Genomic DNA, 17,892 nt, shown 5'->3' on the forward strand with positions numbered 1-17,892 from the left:
CAATTCCAGCAAATATGCCATCTATTAGTAAAAGTGGGAGTCTCAGATTAATGTTTCTGACTCTTGAAAACATCTTGCTTAATATAGAGAGACACCAGTATTCTCAGATGATCTAGAACTGTTTTATATATGTTAAAGACCAGTACTGCATTTACAGTAATAAACTGAACACAGAAAAGGGCACATCAGAATTCTAAATCAAATCCAGCTACTGTTTTATGTCCTGATCATTTCATTCAGTTTCTCCTCAATCGTTAGTAAAGTTATGATTTCACAAAGAAAAAGACACCGAGAAACAATTCCCTCCTAAAAAAACTGTTAAAAAGCAACATTCAGGACAAACACATGAAACTACAAGCTGCACACAAATTACCAATAAATATAAGGAAACACCACAATAAAGGACAAACCTCATCTTTAAAAAAAAAATCTTTTAACTGCTATTAAGGCATTACAAAAATGAAAGTTGTGTGTGTATTTTTGCAGGCATGTGCAAGCACATTACAGTGAAATCAAGGCAGAACTTTGCCATTATTATTACTTTATGCAGCATTACAAGGTTACTGAGGTGCAGTGTTTATTAGTCTAGTCTACAACTCTTCCTGACTGGAGGAATGCTCACCAAAGTCAACAGGGGTTCCACAACATCTTTAAGGACAGTAAAAACAGGGCACCAACAATCATCCAAACACATTTACCACTTATATTATCAAAAGTCCCTATTAAGTCATTAGAAGTTCCATTAACATGTAAACATTACTCTCTTAAAATACAGGTTGGGTGAAGTCTACTCAAAGTAGGACTTACTGTCTCATTATAAGCCTCCAGAGAATTTTACTTCATCTCCAAAAATGAGGACATGTCCTTTGATCATCTATGATCCCATTTAAATATTAACTACACCACTGCCTGAAGTGTTCTGCGCTATTTCTCCCCCTTTCCTCCCCCAATGCATCCTCCTTTAAAATAGGAAGTGGTTAGTTACATTAAATAAAATCCAAACTACTTCAAGCCTAAAAGTTGAATTTGGTGATCGCTCCTCTATACCTTTCCCTCCTTCTGAATATACCCTTCCTCGGTTATTCTTGGTCCTGACTCAGAAACTGCTGCTTGAAGATATATAAAATGATACCAAACACTTGGCATTTTCAATAATTTTTCCTCAAATTTTCAGCCATGTACAATTTGAACATAAAAATCTACAGCACCATCTTCTGAAAAGGCACTTTCTGAGGACTGTCTTGCTTTAAAAAAAAATTAAAAATTGCTCCAAGTTTTAACAGAGGAACTTCTTTGCTTTAACAGGATACTACAATAATGACCCATGTTAGGTTTCAGAGTTAGTCTGTATCCGCAAAAAGAAAAGGAGTACTTGGGGCACCTTAGAGACTAAAATTTATTTGAGCATAAGCTTTCGTGCGCTACAGCTCACTTCATGCTGTAGCTCACGAAAGCTTATGCTCAAATAAATTTGTTAGTCTCTAAGGTGCCACAAGTCCTCCTTTTCTTTTTACCCATGTTAGAATGAGAGGATCTCAGACAGAATTCTAACACAGTCAGGGGCACATGGCTGGAAAGGTGATTGGTATGGAGTCTCTCCGCCAACTCCCTAGTTTCTGTAACGGTGATGCTTCGTTGGTTTGCTTCTTTGCAAACCTTCACCTACCCGCCACCCCCACTACTTCCCATAGGCTTCTCAGGCCACAAACTAATTTTAAACCTCAGTGTTCTAGTGATTGTATTCTTGAGACTCTGCTAGACAGGTAAAACATAGGGTCCTGTACATATCAGATTCACACCTCACAACTATTGTAAAGTTACGAAGATTTTCTACTAGCAGAAAATACTGAGGTTAGCACTCGCCTTAACCTAATTTTTTTCGTTTTTACAAAAATAATATATATCTGAGCAAATTGGCTAAGTGAAGTTTTTATAATTAAAAGATGTGCCAAAAAACAAATGGTATCCCATACACAATGTCAAATTCAAGTACCATCTTTGGGTAGGAAGTAAGCCAGGAATATTTGTCCCTTTGACATCTACATGGATTTTCTATTTGATAAAATTAACTGGCCAGTGGCAGCTACATTTACTCCACAACGCTGCAGCTCACGGAGCATTTGTCTGGCATGAAAAGAAACTTCAAGACGACCATTTGGAAATGAAAAGTTATGGTTTCAATGTATATAATCAGTGCTTCTTTGATTTCTCTGTTATGAAAAGTGCTTTGAGAAAGGTTATCCCATCAGTTCACAAAACTGAGAACACAAAGGCCGACAAGTTTCAAGGTACGAGTAAAATGTAAATCCAGAAAGGCCTCATACTTTTGAAATTGAAGCTTGGAAATTTCACACTATTGTGCATTTGAGCACTAGTAAAAAACCAACATAAGCAGCTAAGATGTGTACAGAGGTGATTATTCACCTAATGTCCTGTGCCTAAACATTGATCCAACAAGTATCTGCACAAAAAGAAGAAATGGAAATAATTTAGGACCAATGGCATCTTGAAAGAATTTGACTGACAAGCTTCAGGAATCCATTTTAACTTAAAAGCTGTTACAAGGACTAAACTACCATCTAAAAGCATCTCAAAAAGAATCCTAGGGAAATAACCTTTGCATAATTTCAACTAAATGGTTTAACATTTGACAGCCATCTAACAATCCTGAGTAAAATGGCCACAGTGGAAGTGCCCCACAAATCAAAGCTGCTTTGTTTGAGTGGAGTTGTCAGTCGTGCTGTTAGCAGATGTAGCAAGAGTTTAACAAATCAAACTACTAAGAATTCTTTCCAAAGTTGCATCCACTAATCACTAGATCACATATTTAAAGTAACCGCCATTACCAAAAACCCTTCTGTTAACCTTAGGAGAAGCACTGTCATTTCTAGGACGGTGGTTCCTACAAATTGGTACATGTACCAGTATTGTTATTTCAGGTGTGTGGGGCTAGCATCCTTGGTTGCCCACCCCAAATTTTGTGCTGGGTGTCCAAGTGTATGCCCCCGTTGTTTGGGAGGTTAGTGGCACTTGTTAGTACAAAGTAAAGTCTTAGTCTGGTAAACTGGTACAGTGTCTGAGAAGATTGGGAACCACTGTTTTAGACAGATGTATGCACAAATGAGGCCAATGTCTCCGCAAAATGGAACTGTCAGCCTTTGCCCACATCCCTGTTTGGGCTATATACAGAGTGCTCCTGGAAAGATAAAGGGATCATGTGTGTTGCACTTGAGATTTCTCTAAAAAGCACATAAAACTCGAGAAAAACTTTTCTTTAAAGGAGAGCAGGTACAAAAATAAAAAATCCATATACTCCCATGAAAATATACTGGAAACTGCCACCACAGATGAGGTACCATTTATCCCCCCACCCCCTAAACTGCAAACATCAAAATATATATAAGTCTTTAGACAAAGGAAGAATATCTGGCTATTTAATCTCAATTAAAATGACAGCACCCTTTGTTACACTTGGTATTTCACACTGTTAATTTTCTTTTGAAAAACGAGATACCACATCTAACTCTAAGCCTTGGTTCCTGCTCATCTCCTCATTTCCTAGTGCAGTAATTGTCCGTCTCCATTTAAATAAATATAGCAGCTACAGTATCATAAACGTGTGGCCCTCACAACGCCAGTAACTTGATATTGTAATACAAATATACGTATCGGCACTTTATGTAGACATTTGCAAAACTAAGAATATAGAGATTAAAACTCCCAACTTCTCTTCACATGAAAACCAGTTACACTGGCCTGCTGAGCAAACATTTTAAAGTCATTTCCCCAATGGATTTTTACATATATTTAAATTTTTGGTGAAAGCAGCAAGCAAAGTAACGTAAAACTTTCAAATCATAGTCACTGAGTGTAGGCAGACTAGAAACTGTATAGTGTCTTTAAAAGAAGAGTTAAAGGCCATATTTTTTTAAAAAGGGCTTTTCATCAAAATGCCAGTTCACAAAAAGTCCTTGTAAAGCAGGTTTTTCTAAAAAAGCCCCTTCAATTTTAAAAAAATTAATCTTATATAAAAAGCCAAACCTGGGCCTTTTATAAATGGGTCTACTAGCTAGAGCTCTTCTAAGAGTTACTTCTGACAAGTTACAGAATAAAAGATAGAGAGATTTGTTTGGAAACCATCTTGCTCCAATCATTTCATTATATTGACATCCCTGCAGCAGTTTTATTCAAAGGAGCTGAAAGATAAGTGCATGAAGCAGCCAGAGAACACTGGGACACTTCAGTTAGGAATCTGCAGTCCCACTGATGAATGAATATAATCCCACTATCAATGAAAGAGACTCCTAAGAGCTTGTTGGCTACACAGAGATCTGTTATAATAGTCCCCTTTTCTGCCAAGCCGCTAGGTACACTGCCCACCAGCATGACCATTTCCAGTGCAATTTTAAACTATGCAAAAAATTAGTTTCTTTGCATTATGTTTCTTGATATTGGGAGAAAAATATATATGTATATACACCAACTATTTAGTAAAGCGCTTTGAGACAGTGTTGTGAACAGCACTACATACATTTCAATACAATGTACAAATGCACAAAATACAGTACTTAGTTTTCTGGCAGAAATGGGAGAAATGCATGCCTGTTAAAGCAAAATGGGCTCAGATTTTAGGCTCAAAATACAGTAAATTGGCAAATATAGTGGATTACATAAGAAGGACAAGAGACAAATGAGATACTTAAACAAACCCATTGGTTTTCGTGTGAAGAGCAGGTGGAGTTTAGAAGGGCTGGGATAACAGCAATGCCCATAAAAACAATCTGCAGTATATATGCATATATACTATGAACCAGTGCAAATAAAACAGTCAAAAATGCAGTTCACGAGGTTACAAAGTGCAAAACTCCCCGATGCCCAGACGTACTGAATACATGCTCATCTCTATCATCTTTAAAATACTTGTTTTAACTTTAAAGTGGAATGAACAAAAGTCCCATTAATGTTTTGTTTCACATTTCAGTGATTTAACTTGTTAAAATTATCCCAGCCCTCTTAATTTATTTGTAAAGTGAAATGAAGCCACCAACACCTTAATTTTAAAAGGAAAGCCACTAAATATGAAATAAGCAAAAATTGCTTAAGAACTTCATTAACTTCTTAAGACATTTTTTATGATTAATGTCAGCTACATTAAAGAAAGCATCTGAAAATCTGGATTTTCAATGAAAAGTCTTCACTTGAGTTCAAATAACTGCAGTCTCTTAAACCCAAAAATGTACACAATTCCTTTGTTAAATCAAAATACTGCATTGATTGCCAATATTAAAGCTTGCAGAATCCTAGAAGCAAAGGTTTTGCTGTTCTTAGCTGGTTTGATTTAGAAAAGGAACATGCATGACTCCTGATGACTATAAAACTTTCCTTTTGAAATTAAGGCTTTTACTTTGTCCTTTTAAAATTGTGGAGGTGTCCATTCTCCCACAGTTAGTGGTACAAACGCCGCTTTAATACAGCTAAACGGACACATTTTTCCTTTAGAACGGCTTATTGCACTAAAAGATAGCAAAAACAAGTTGTCAGTTGTTTTTTTAAAATAAACATGGTTACATTTCTAAAAATAAAAATTGATGTTGCCCATATGTTCTGTAATAATTAAATTAAAGCATTATTATTATTCTAATAAATATAAAAGAAAAAGAAGCTAAACTTCAAAAACACACACATATGTATGAAATCACATTAAGGTGTAAGAGGCAGCAAGTAAACTAGCAAATAAAGACCTCAACTCTAAAGTTTTGTTTCTGGTGTTTACTGTGTGTAACCCATAAAACAAGGAACATCTGATCTTGCATGAAGCTCAAAATATATTTACGACTTGCCAGATAGAGCATTAGTTGAAACTTCTGGACAAGGTAAAACAGCAGCTTTAGTAAACTCACCAGGGAGCAAGAAGAGTTTGGATCACTACTGCTGCACAGACACCACTAGCTTTTTTTAAAGGGAGCTATTGGAGTTGAGGACTCCAAACTGTGAAGAAAGACACAAAGGCAGCAGTTGGCTAAATTACGTTCAGATTAATGGACCAATGTGTGCAAAACCCTTCCCCTAATTTTTTCTAGTTAGTGCTGTACATTGAAATGTACTTGGATATGTTCCCATTCAAATGCTGATGGCAAAAATGAGAGAAAACCTCCTCAATGCATTTGGGTAAAGACAAAAGGCTATTTCTTGCACACTTCCCCCCTCAACAATCATTGTGATTGCTCTATAGGTCGTTTGTGTTTTTTTTTAACTACATCATTAACTTTTTTTGCAAAGATAGTTGTGCTGCCAAGCAACTTGAGGTAAAGGCATAAAAGGGTTAGACTACAAGAAATAAAAAAAAATAACTGATGACAACGGCACTTCCTACAGAAGACCGCCCCAAAAAAGCAGTTGGCTGGTTTCATATTGCATAATAGTGCTGTGTTCCTCGATGAAGTAAACAATCCTCCTCGTGTCAATTTAAGGATTAGCCCCTTGCCCCTGCACAGTGTCGGCTTCAGCATGATCGGAGGCGCACCCCATAAACTGACCCCACCGGAAACATACATTGTATGTGGCTTAATTTTTCAGTTCTTCCTTTCGGTGAGTATGCTCCGATTTTATTGATTTATTTAAGCGAAGTACATGGTGCGTAAGGTGTCTTGGTGAATCTGTACAGCCTTAGCAAGGGCCTGTGGGTCTCTCCCATTGCTTTGTCCTGAAACATGGCTTCCTTCAGCACTGCAAAACAAAGCGAGAAATATTAAAACTAGCAGAAACCCTTTCAATTTGAATGGCCATCATTATTTACCAGCACTGCATTATTTCAACACTCAGGAAGGGAACGTGACAATTTTTTAGAGCAGAGCACGGTGAGAACTCCTGGGGTCTACTCAGCTTTGTCAGCGACTTCATGGCTTCTGCAAGTCCCTTCACCTCTGTAGCTTGGCTAGCCCATCCATAAAATATGTATACTACTTCTTACCCTGCCTGGTGCTTTTGAGGCTTAATATTTATAAAGCACTTTGAAACCTTAAAATGAAAGGAATTTGACAAGGGGAAAGCATTATTACCACTCACCTCATTCATGGCAGTATTTCTGGTTTCAGGATTAGAATTTAATGCACATGAGTCTTTTGGCCCATCTCCAGGTAACAATGTTCATTAAACAAAAACTTTCTTTAAAATCTTAAACTTTAAATACTTTATATAACAGAAATTGAACACCACACTATACACTTATGTATAGTGGTAGTAGTAAGGAAATGTGTTTGAAGGCCAGCCCCACAGGTGATAAATTAAGCTACTGCTCAGCGTGTATCATCGACAGCAGTGGTTCCCAAACTGTGGGTCACGACCCCAAGTGGGGTCACTCCACCGTGAGCAGATGGGGTTGTGGCAATCCTGAGCATGCGGAGGATGCCATTTTGCAAAATGACATCTTTCACATATGACCTCACATGCATTGTACATGCGATGTCATGCTGCATGGAGGATGCTATTTTGCTCTACAAAAAAAGCCCCCCTTCTCCCCCACTGTCCATGCAGTGTGATCTTACACCATGTGTGTGCAAGGGCACACTGTGCAGAGAATGCCATTTTGTAAAGCAAAATGGCGTCCTCCATGCAGCATGACCTTGCACAAATGGTGTGTGAAATGCCACGCTGCATGGAGGATGCCTTTTTTAATCAGCATCCTCCAGACTGTCTGGGATTACAGGAAGCAGTACCTGTGAAAATGAGGTCATGCAGCAAAAATGTTTGGGAACTGCTGATCTAGTCAGATAGTCTAAAGCCTGACACCATGGAAAGGGTTTTGGGCTGAGGGCTGAAAGAGGATATAAATATAAGCACTTGTGTTTTCATTTACCTGTCATGTTCTTTGTCCACAAGATGGTATCTTGCTCTGAATGCTACCAGGTGAGCATAATACGCTGGTGCAGGTATAGAAACAGATCGTGTGCAACGCACATATGTGTGGCAGAGCTGGTAAGTCAGCAGCTGAAGTTCATCTGCAGTAAAACAGTTATCATCCCACAAAACATGATAGTGTGAGGGACGGCTGGTACCCTATGGAGAAGGGAATATCAGTTCACTTGTCTGGCTCTCTCATATGTGTCAAGTCAGACTTTAAGGCCAGGAGAAATTATGATCATCCAGTCTAACCTCCTGCATAATACAAGCCAGAGAATTTCACCCAGCAATTCCTACATCTAGCCCATAACTTCTGGTTGAACAACAGTATCTCTTAAATACTTCAAGTGACAGAATGCATACCACATTAGGTAAATTGTTCCAATTGTTAGTTACTACCACTTAAAAATTTGCACCTTATTTCTAGTCTGAATTTGTCTAGCTTCAGCTCAGAGTCATTTGAGCTTATTATGTCACTGCTAAATTTATCAGCTTCCCCACCACTACCAGAAATCTCCTCCTCATGTAGGTACTTCTAAACCATGATTAACTCACCCTCCTACCCTTCCTTTGGGTAAACTAAATCCATCAGGCAGGGTCTGATGAAGTTCATCTTAGGATACTTAAGGAACTAGTAGAAGTAATCTCGGAAACCATTAACAATTATTTTTGAGAACTCATGGAAGATGGGTAAAATCCTGGAGGATGGGAGAAGGGCAAACATAGTACCTATCTTTGTTTAGAGCAATCAGTGATTCAAACAAAAAAACCTCAGAATATACTTGCTGCATGCCACCAAAATTCCCTGCAGTTTGGTCAAAGATTTCATAAAGAACAGAACTTAAAACTCTGAAGAGTTTAACTTCTTCCATTCTTCTGAACTCAGTATTTTGATGCAATTTGCCTCATTAAGTTGGATCCCCATTGCACTGCTAGCAACACCAAACTGCTAGATTCAATTTTATTATCCTATAGTTTACCATCAGTCTAGGCTTAAATCAACTAATTTTCAAGGCTGCTTTCAATCCTCAAATTGAATCAAGTTCTCAAACACAAACAGTGTTCATTTCATTACAACTAAATATGTTTAACATAGTGTTCTATTTTCCTAATGTATATGAGGAGGGTTCATTACTTCTCTTCAAATGAGCCAACCTCACATCAAAACAGATTATGAAAATAAAAGGTACCTAACAGCTCAATTAAGTAAGTCATTGGTAGTGCTGGTCCCAGAGACAGGTTTCACAGCTCTCAAGGAAACAGAACGAGAAGATGTTTGTCTAACATACAGTTGTGTGTGTGTGTAGGTATATTTTCAAAAAAGGAAAAAAATACTTGCTGTAGCCAAATGTATTCATTTATAAAGGAAGGAATCTTACCTGTATTCCAGCATGACTACAGAGGTAAAAATCAAACTCGTATGGGTGTGTAATATCTGTATCTACAGTTGTTCCAGCTGGAATGTTGCCACTTCTTCCAACCTACAGAGGTGTTTTGATGAAAGCAATATTAGCTAGTCAATTTTTCAGAAAATAAAGCAATAAAAAATTATGACGTTCTTATGTCATCCGATCGTAACTTTAAAACACAACAATCCATTCAGAGTATACAGCATTCAGTAAATGGAGCCCGCACCGTAACCCCTCCCTTTCGAATAAGCAAATGTAATGATCTGGGATGTTTGCTCTGGACAAAGCACTCCCCTCTTCTCTCTAAAGTTAAGCATGCTGCATCCAGAGCACTTTCAGCTCCACCTGTCTTCAGAAGGGGGAAGTACCTAAAGATTTAACTATGTATATTTTGGTCTGTGTACCCATCCAGTCTGCATTAGATCACTCAGAAAACAAGTAAACTTGACTGAAATAAAGTCCTTTATGGTTTCACATTCTCTTGTATTTAACATCTTTTTAGAGCCTGTATCAAATAGTATTTCAAGATATTTAGCTTTCTTCTAAATGACACAAACACCTGGAATTCTACAAGAACTGCCCAGGGTCATCAGCTGAAGTTTTACAACTGAATTTAGAATAAAATAAAATAAGATCTTCAAAGACAAAATAAGTTGGGGATCATTTTTTGCACCTGTCAATCTTGAGCATCTCCTTTGAATGTGAGGAATACATGAAGTGGATTTTGTACAGTTTGTACATTTGTACAGTTAGCAAAAATACTAGCACAATCTTCTCTTCCTTAACCTTTTCACATACGCAAGTACACTGGAATGGGCTAAGGATTACCCTTTCAGTTCTGTCCGCACAGAACAATCGCGTGTGGTGTCGTTTCTGTACTACGATGTAGGTTATTCCTGGCTGGTAATCTTTCTCCAGACTGATGCAAGCCTCTCTAATTGCTAGCAGCTCATAATACAACACCTACAGGCCAGAAACAATAGATTAATTGACTCTTACATTGTACTCTGAACACTGTGTCTAGTAAATAGCACTCTGTAGTTAACACTTGTCTCATGTCTGTTATGCAATATTAGTAATTTGTAGGAAGTCTATACTCATCTATGGCTCTAAATGGTCAGCTTCTCAACAAGGAAACACATTTTTCATCCATTTGATAGAATATATCATTACTTTCCTCAGCCCCCAATCTTAAGAATTCCAAGCAGTTTCCACCTAATGGGATTCCCTAGTTGGGATTTCACACTTCCATAAGAAGCGTAGCCAATACATTGTGGTTCTACATCTTAACTCTGAGTGTGAAAAATGGAACTATAACATTGCTCAATTCAAATCTTACCACAGTAAAAAATTCAAGTGTAACGAACCTGTCGAAATTGTCCTTCAGAAACCCCATCCCTGTAGAAGATGATACGTGTGGGTTTGAATCGTGTTGACTTGTAGAACTGGATGAGAAGTTCTCTTACCATGGAGGCCAAATCTTGGATAATCTCCTGCCGAGGTCTTTGAACTCTCACTGTGGCACAATATCTGCTTGGATGAGCATCCATACTACCTACAACCTATATGTGTGCGGGGGGAGGGGGGGGAAATGAGAATGTGAAAGATCCATGTGGAATTGATACAAAGTATTTTACCAGGGAAAAGTGAAGAGGTTTTAAATTTAAAGGTTTGTTTTAAGAAGAGAATAGTCAGATCATTTAAGCAAATGGCACAGAATTTATTGTAAGATGTGTGTTTAGAAATCTTAAACCTTTTACAGGAACATGTTTGAAACTTGCCTTTTACCAGCCCTTCACAAAAAACCTATTTTATATCTGCCTTGGAATTATTCTTCTTCTTTTGTTGGCAGTGCAATATTTCCTCTTCTACCCCCACTTTAGTAATTCAAGAAAAAACTCCTCTTGGTTCATTGCTTCTTCATTAGGAACTCTGAATAGTCCCCCTTCCATTCTGGGAAATATAGCAGATAACGTAGCAAAGAGCAGCATGGGTACCCAAGTGTCTAAAGGTTTTGCCTTACAGCCCACTTGTCCTTCCCAGGCTGAAAAGCAGAAAATTATTGAAGAACTTCCTGCCAACACCAGTCTCATAAAATCATCTTTGTTTAAATATAAACAGCAGCATTTTGTTAGTTTAACTATTAGAGATGCATGTTTTTTTTCAGAATTTAGAGCACTTACAATTCAGTTATGTTCTCTCATAGAACTATTATTTAATAGCACCACTGACATAATGTCATCTTCAGTAAGTATATTAGAACACTAAAAAGCATTAATCGGAAATTTTAAGCAGTACTTTTGTCTTCAAGAAGATATCTGATTTCTGTATGTGGAGAACTGGAATATACAGAGGAAAATGAAAGCCACATCAAAAGTCGATGAATTAATTTATGAAGTTTCAGTCCTCTCATAAATGTAGCTGCATTTTCTATTCTCACCTTTTCATAACATATGAGAACTAAGACAATTTCATAGGACTTACAGCAGCAATGGAAGGCTTCTTTCCGTCCCCAGCAGGCGGATGAGTGACATCTGCTCCCAAGAAGATCACCGGTTGTTGGAACACAGAAGGTCTTTAAAAACAAAAAAAAGTGACAAGTCAACCTTGCACCAGCCATTCACCTACAATTAAACTTCTAAATCCTGATTTTTGTTTCTTAACTTGAGTATGGGTAGTAAAGGAGATGACATTTCTACCAGACATTCAGAAGACTATGTTTAGACAACACAATCAGTGTCAGGCACATTGTGGTGAACTTTTCCTAAACACTCTAATAGTCATTCCAAAATACATCCCTGTTTACTGCTAATACAATGCTATTACAGAAATTAGTTTAAAAACCACGATGCATGGTTAAAATAATTCAAAATAATTCCCTACAAAGACATATCATGATTGTTATCAATCATGTTGATTAGGGTAGTACCTAGAGGCCAATCAAGAATGGAGCTCCATTGTGCTAAGGCACTGTACAATGTACACTGTACAATGCCAGAAAACATAGCTAGAGTACACACTGTTCTGGGTGATGTGGTATGAGTAGCAAGGAGGCATGTTAATGCTTGCAATCCATTCTCATGGGACTAGAGAATGGACTATGTGCTTCATGTGTCACTTTGGCTATCGATACCTGGGCACAGAGCTTTCAGAAACAGTCTCCAGAGAGAACTTGCAAGAGGTTATTCTGGACCACCACATTACCTTCTGCATATTCCACTTTTTCCAAGAATAAATCTGTTCTAGTGACACTTGGAGCTAAGGTGGCCAAATGCTCAGTCTCCAGGGTGGATACTAAGGTCTCTGCTTGCAGTAGACTGTTTGTTCTAAGATAGTGGAAATGTTTACAGACTAGACTAGTAGTACAGTGACCCTGGCCAGTGAGCCATTATCAGGAGAAGCTTCTAATCAGTGAGATCTATTAGAACAAAGGTCTCATAAGCAAGGTAGAAGCAGCCTCGTCACTTGAAACATTTAAAATTGACTGGGACAAAGCATTTGAATACAGTATACCGAACCATCATACACTAGCAGGAGGAGGATCTAGAGGACTTATTATGCAGCAGGAGGAGGTGAAAGACCCATAGTACATCCTCTGCCATTGTTAACAGCACACAGGACAGCAGGATTTGTCTGTTGGCTGAGCACTGTGATCTTCTCTGAAGAATGCTGTGGTATCCTACACTTCTACCCAGACAGCCTCTCCAGATGGAATCTTAACTTAATACTTCCATTCAAAAATAATACCTCTAGAACACCAGGATCTCCTCTCATTCATTTCTCCTCAAGTACTGGGTAGTGACCCAACATCTCAAATGGGGATTTGATTTACAACCTTCCGATTCAGAGACTTAACAGCCATTTTGACACCTACTGGGGAGAGCTTCAATATGACCCAAGTCTCCACTTACCAGATCAGGTAGGAAGTAGTGATGGAAACTCCTTCCTTAGAAGTTTTTAAGGTCAGGCGTGACAAAGCCCTGGCTGGGATGATTTAGTTGGGGATTGGTCCTGCTTTGAGCAGGGGGTTGGACTAAATGGCCTCCTGAGGACTCTTCCAACCCTGATATTCTATGATTCTATGAATCCTGGAGGTCACTGCTGAACCAGGATGTGCTGTGAGATGCAATGTTGTAATGCTAAGAGCAGCATCTTTGGTTTCACAAACATACCATTTTGCACTTAACCCCCTTTCCAAAGGTTAATTTTGGATGTTAAATATCAAACTGAAAATAGACACAAGAATAAATCCCAGATTGGCCCCCATTAGAGATTCTTACCGTTGATGAGGTACAAGAATGTTGTTGATTCCTCCTAATTTAACATTAATCTTTAGGCACAGGTTTGAGAGAGTCTGAGGAGATGTTTTAATGACATTCTTGACTTGAACGCACTGCGTGGCCATCCCCAACAGCGTATCTCCCACACGTTTCACCTCCGCTGAGAAGCAAGCATTAATTTACATTTTTTTAAAATGTATTAAGATTTTTAAGCCTGTTTGAAATTCAGGGAGAGAACAGAATGCAGCCAAAGCCACTATTAGTCAAATTTACATTCTGCCCTATCAACTTCCAATTCAAATGCATGCCATGACCTGTCTTCCAGTTCCTTACAGCTTACGATAAAGCATCTGGTTTCGGATGACTAAAGGACAGTCATCTAGAATTTAGCATCTTACAAGCTGGGGAGCAAGTACACCAACTAGCACACTTGAGCAAAAACATATACCCCTCCCCTTACATTATTCCCTTACCATACACAGGTGTTTTCCCTGGCAGGATGACAATGATGAGCTGGAGCCCGGAGTAGGTGTTTTTAAGGTGTCGGAACATTGGCTCCACGCTGTCCGCACCCTGTGCATATTTGCAAAAACATGGCTGGCCTTGGATCGGCATCCCTGCATCCTTCGAAATCTTGCGCAGCTGATCTGTAAAACCCCTAGTGAAACAGAACGCAGTTTACTGAATTTCAACAACAGCATCCACATCTAGCAGCCGAAGGGGAGAGAAAAAAATGTGTGCTGCTCAAGGGAAACTAAGCAGAGTGCTGATGGGCTCTTATGGCAGCACTGTACTCTGATTAGAAGGATCATTCTTAAAATACCATTATGAAAGGTTAGAGAGGGCAAACTTTATAGGGCTTTAGGACTCCATAAGGTATGCTTTAGGACAAACGCACTAAGTAGCATGCCCCATCGTAGCAACACCACAGAAGGAGAAACACTTAATGCACCATATCGAAGTACAGTTTCAGCTGCAAAGATGGTAGATTTTCCTAACTCCAACACAGAAGTAAAGAAGTAGTTTTGTGTTCCAAATCTAATGCCTACCCCAGCCTGAACACTAGGCTCGAATGGGCACTGGATAGGTAGCAAGTGCCATCTTAGAATTTTCAGAGTAGCAGCCGTGTTAGTCTGTATTTGCAAAAAGAAAAGGAGGACTTGTGGCACCTTAGAGACTAACATATTTATTTGAGCATAAGCTTTCGTGAATGCATCCGATGAAGTGGGCTGTAGCTCACAAAAGCTTATGCTCAAATAAATTTGTTAGTCAAAGGTGCCACAAGTCCTCTTTTTCATCTTAGAATTTTGAAGCTGATGGGTTCACTGAAAGAATGGTACAATGCCTGAACTATGACATGCCTTACTTCAGTATTTCTTCTCTGCATTGTCTCTGCGTTGCAAAGCAAGCTATGGCCCACATTTTGATCTCAACACCAGTGTGAAACTGTTTCCCTCGCATATCCCATACGCCATGGCTTGGGGTTGCCACTGTTCGATTCTACGGAGATAGAAGAAATATGCTGATATTCAACTGATTGAAACAGTGAGAGAAAAAAACCACTATTTTCTATTTTAGGAAAACAGCCCTTGCAATCACAATCAAATTCTGAGCTGCTGCAATATTACAAGGGAACTGAGCTCTCCCAAAGTTTTCAGTTTTACATGGAGAGTCATCTGTGGTTTATTGTACAGCAAGATATAAAAAAAGGAAAAACAACAAAATTCTCACCCGTCCTCCATACTGCAACATTGGAGCTGGAAGCACGCGCCCTGTCACATGGGCCATCTCATCCCGAACTTTAAACTGAAACTCCTGAACAAATGGATCTGCATCATAGTTTGCACTTCTTACCTGGGGAAAGGAGAAGTTTCCATGTTACAAAAACTCTTCAATTTTTAATCTGCATCTACAAATAAAATCACCAATAACAGAGCTGCATAAGCGTTCTGGTAAGTGTCCTCCTTTTCACTAACAACAAAAACTAAGGATCATATAAAACTGTCCAACCTCATTCACCCAGCCATTGATTAACCAAAACTCTCATTCAGACCACTTGCCCCATGACATGAGATCTTACTTGTTCCCTTCAGTTACCCAAACACCAATTTATTCAATTTTTGCTGCTGCAAATATTTTGGATAAAAAGTGTATTGTATTGAAAAGTATCTAGCATGCATGACAATGATGCTTCAAAAATTTTAGGTAAATCTAGTTATCTTGCTAAAGTATAAAAGTATCAATTAATTATAAATTTCATCTCTATTCTGTATATTGCTTGCAGGTATAACATGAAATTTTACTACTATTTGAAAAAGGTACCTAAAATTCAGTTTTACTATTATATTACTAAGTCAGTGTGAAAATGGTCACTTGATGTTTAGTCACTCCACAACATGTGTATTCACGGCATTCATCAAAGCAAATTTTTTGCTGCCCTCAGTGGATAGCAAAGGACAAACTAAGTTATGAAAACCCAACTGTTTTCAGTTCCCTTTGAATATTAGCAGTCAAGAGAGTATCGTGAATTAGCCTTTTCAGCATCTTTCAGAAGAGCCTTATTCCTATCAAACACAAATTTTCAGTTGTCAGCTCAAAAACACCTTTTTCAAATAGAAGTTGTCCTTTAATTTTTTGTGATGTTAGTCAAATAAAACGAGATATTTCCAACAGTTCCAAGTCAGGAAAAGGTTAATGTTTTTTAGAAAGGCTGGTTCTGTCAGGCAGAAAGAGGGAAAAACACAGGACTGTCAAGTGGTGCTATTTAGCATATATTGAGGACGAATATTGCCCACTGGCTAGAGTGCTTGCCTGGGATATGGGAAACAGTTTCAACTTCCTGTTTGCCACAGGCTTCCTGTAGAACCTTAGGCAAATTACTTAGTCTCTGTACATTAGCTCCCTCCATCTGTAAAACAGGGATATAATAATACTTCTCTACCTCACAGCAGTGTTCAGAGTATATCAAAAGGTTAAAGATTGCGAGATGTTCAGATAATATGGGAATGGGAGGGGGCAGATAAGCACCGGAGGTAGGTAGGCAATTTACATATATTAATTGTCAGAACATCCCTGTAAAGCAGTTAAGAACTCTGTTCATTTTTCAGATTGTTGATAACATCAAAAATTTAAGGTCTCATTCCAGCAAAACACCAGCACATGCTTAACTGTAAGCACCTGAAGTTCCATTGACTCCAATGGGAGATGTCAGCTGCTTAACATTAAGCACATGATTCAGTGCTTTGCTGAATCAGGTACAAAATAGCCAGTGTAAGGTCCATGATTAGAACACAGGAGTCCCTAACATTTCAGTCCTGGGCTCAGACCACATCTCTAATCCTCTAATTAGAGATGTCTAATTTAAAAACTTTTGTTAATAAAATCAAGGAGGGTTCCAAATGCTGGAAGGGAGGTACCAAACAAGTTTTGGTGGCCACGTGGTATGTGAAGATTATGGAACAGGGAGGTTGGCCTGAATGCTTGACCTACATATTCTATTTAATGGGAGGAATCAGAGGAGTCATGGGAGCAGGAGCCTTTAGGATATTTATCTGAGAATAAAGTAAGAGGTTTTAGTAGCAAAGGACAGAGAAAGGGTAAGTGTATAGAGAAATGTAATTGTCTTCACAAGCACAAGGCAATTTAGTGAAGATGAACATGCTCATCCTCTGATACAGAAGTTATGAACTAACCAATCTGCTAATTTCCTCTTGTCTATCTGGGGCAGATCTTGCTGTTGCTTTGATCATGGTTGATGTCTGATTGTCTGTTAGCTTCTTGATACATCGCTGGCCTGCCACAATGTTACATACCTTAAAAAAAATAAAAAAAATTGGCAGATACAATTGCAGTCTTTACAGATGCAGCACTCCTATTACTACACAGGGAATTATTCAGTGACTACAGACGCTCCCCGGGTTATGCAAGATCCGACTTACGCAAATTCGCACTTACGGAAAAAGTTCCATAAGTCAGAAATAGGATTTTCGAGTTACGGAAGTTTTTGCATAACGTACGGGTATACGTTTCCGACTTACGCAAAATTTTCAAGTTACGCAAGGCTTTCCGGAACAGAACAATTGCGTAAGTCTGGGGGGCGTCTGTACAGGCAAATCTTCTATATACATGTAGCTGATACTTAAATCTATTTTTCATAGTGACTTGATTGGTATCCATACTAATAAAAGGAAAAGTTTGTCTGTCTTAACGTTTACCTCCATCTATAGTAAAACAAAAGCAGTAACAATAAGAATGACAACACATATACAAATATGCTAAACTGCTTATATTGTATGAGAAATAAA

General features: G+C 38.4%; 1 protein-coding gene across 1 annotated transcript in view; it reads right to left on the minus strand.

Moving 5' to 3' along the window:
• Positions 1-5,479: 5,479 nt before the first annotated feature.
• Positions 5,480-17,892, minus strand: part of AGO3 (argonaute RISC catalytic component 3) — a 53,923-nt gene continuing 41,510 nt past the window's right edge. The window contains exons 9-19 of the mRNA XM_077837946.1: positions 17,281-17,400; positions 15,320-15,442; positions 14,955-15,088; positions 14,062-14,246; positions 13,589-13,748; positions 11,793-11,883; positions 10,676-10,870; positions 10,137-10,271; positions 9,279-9,380; positions 7,856-8,055; positions 5,480-6,726 (exon numbers count right to left, since the gene is read on the minus strand). Coding sequence (XP_077694072.1) covers positions 6,618-6,726; positions 7,856-8,055; positions 9,279-9,380; positions 10,137-10,271; positions 10,676-10,870; positions 11,793-11,883; positions 13,589-13,748; positions 14,062-14,246; positions 14,955-15,088; positions 15,320-15,442; positions 17,281-17,400 — 1,554 coding nt within the window. The 3' untranslated portion in view covers positions 5,480-6,617. The remainder of the gene's footprint in view (positions 6,727-7,855; positions 8,056-9,278; positions 9,381-10,136; positions 10,272-10,675; positions 10,871-11,792; positions 11,884-13,588; positions 13,749-14,061; positions 14,247-14,954; positions 15,089-15,319; positions 15,443-17,280; positions 17,401-17,892) is intronic.

Source organism: Eretmochelys imbricata, chromosome 19 (assembly GCF_965152235.1).
Source record: "Eretmochelys imbricata isolate rEreImb1 chromosome 19, rEreImb1.hap1, whole genome shotgun sequence".
NCBI classification, from domain to species: domain Eukaryota; kingdom Metazoa; phylum Chordata; order Testudines; family Cheloniidae; genus Eretmochelys; species Eretmochelys imbricata.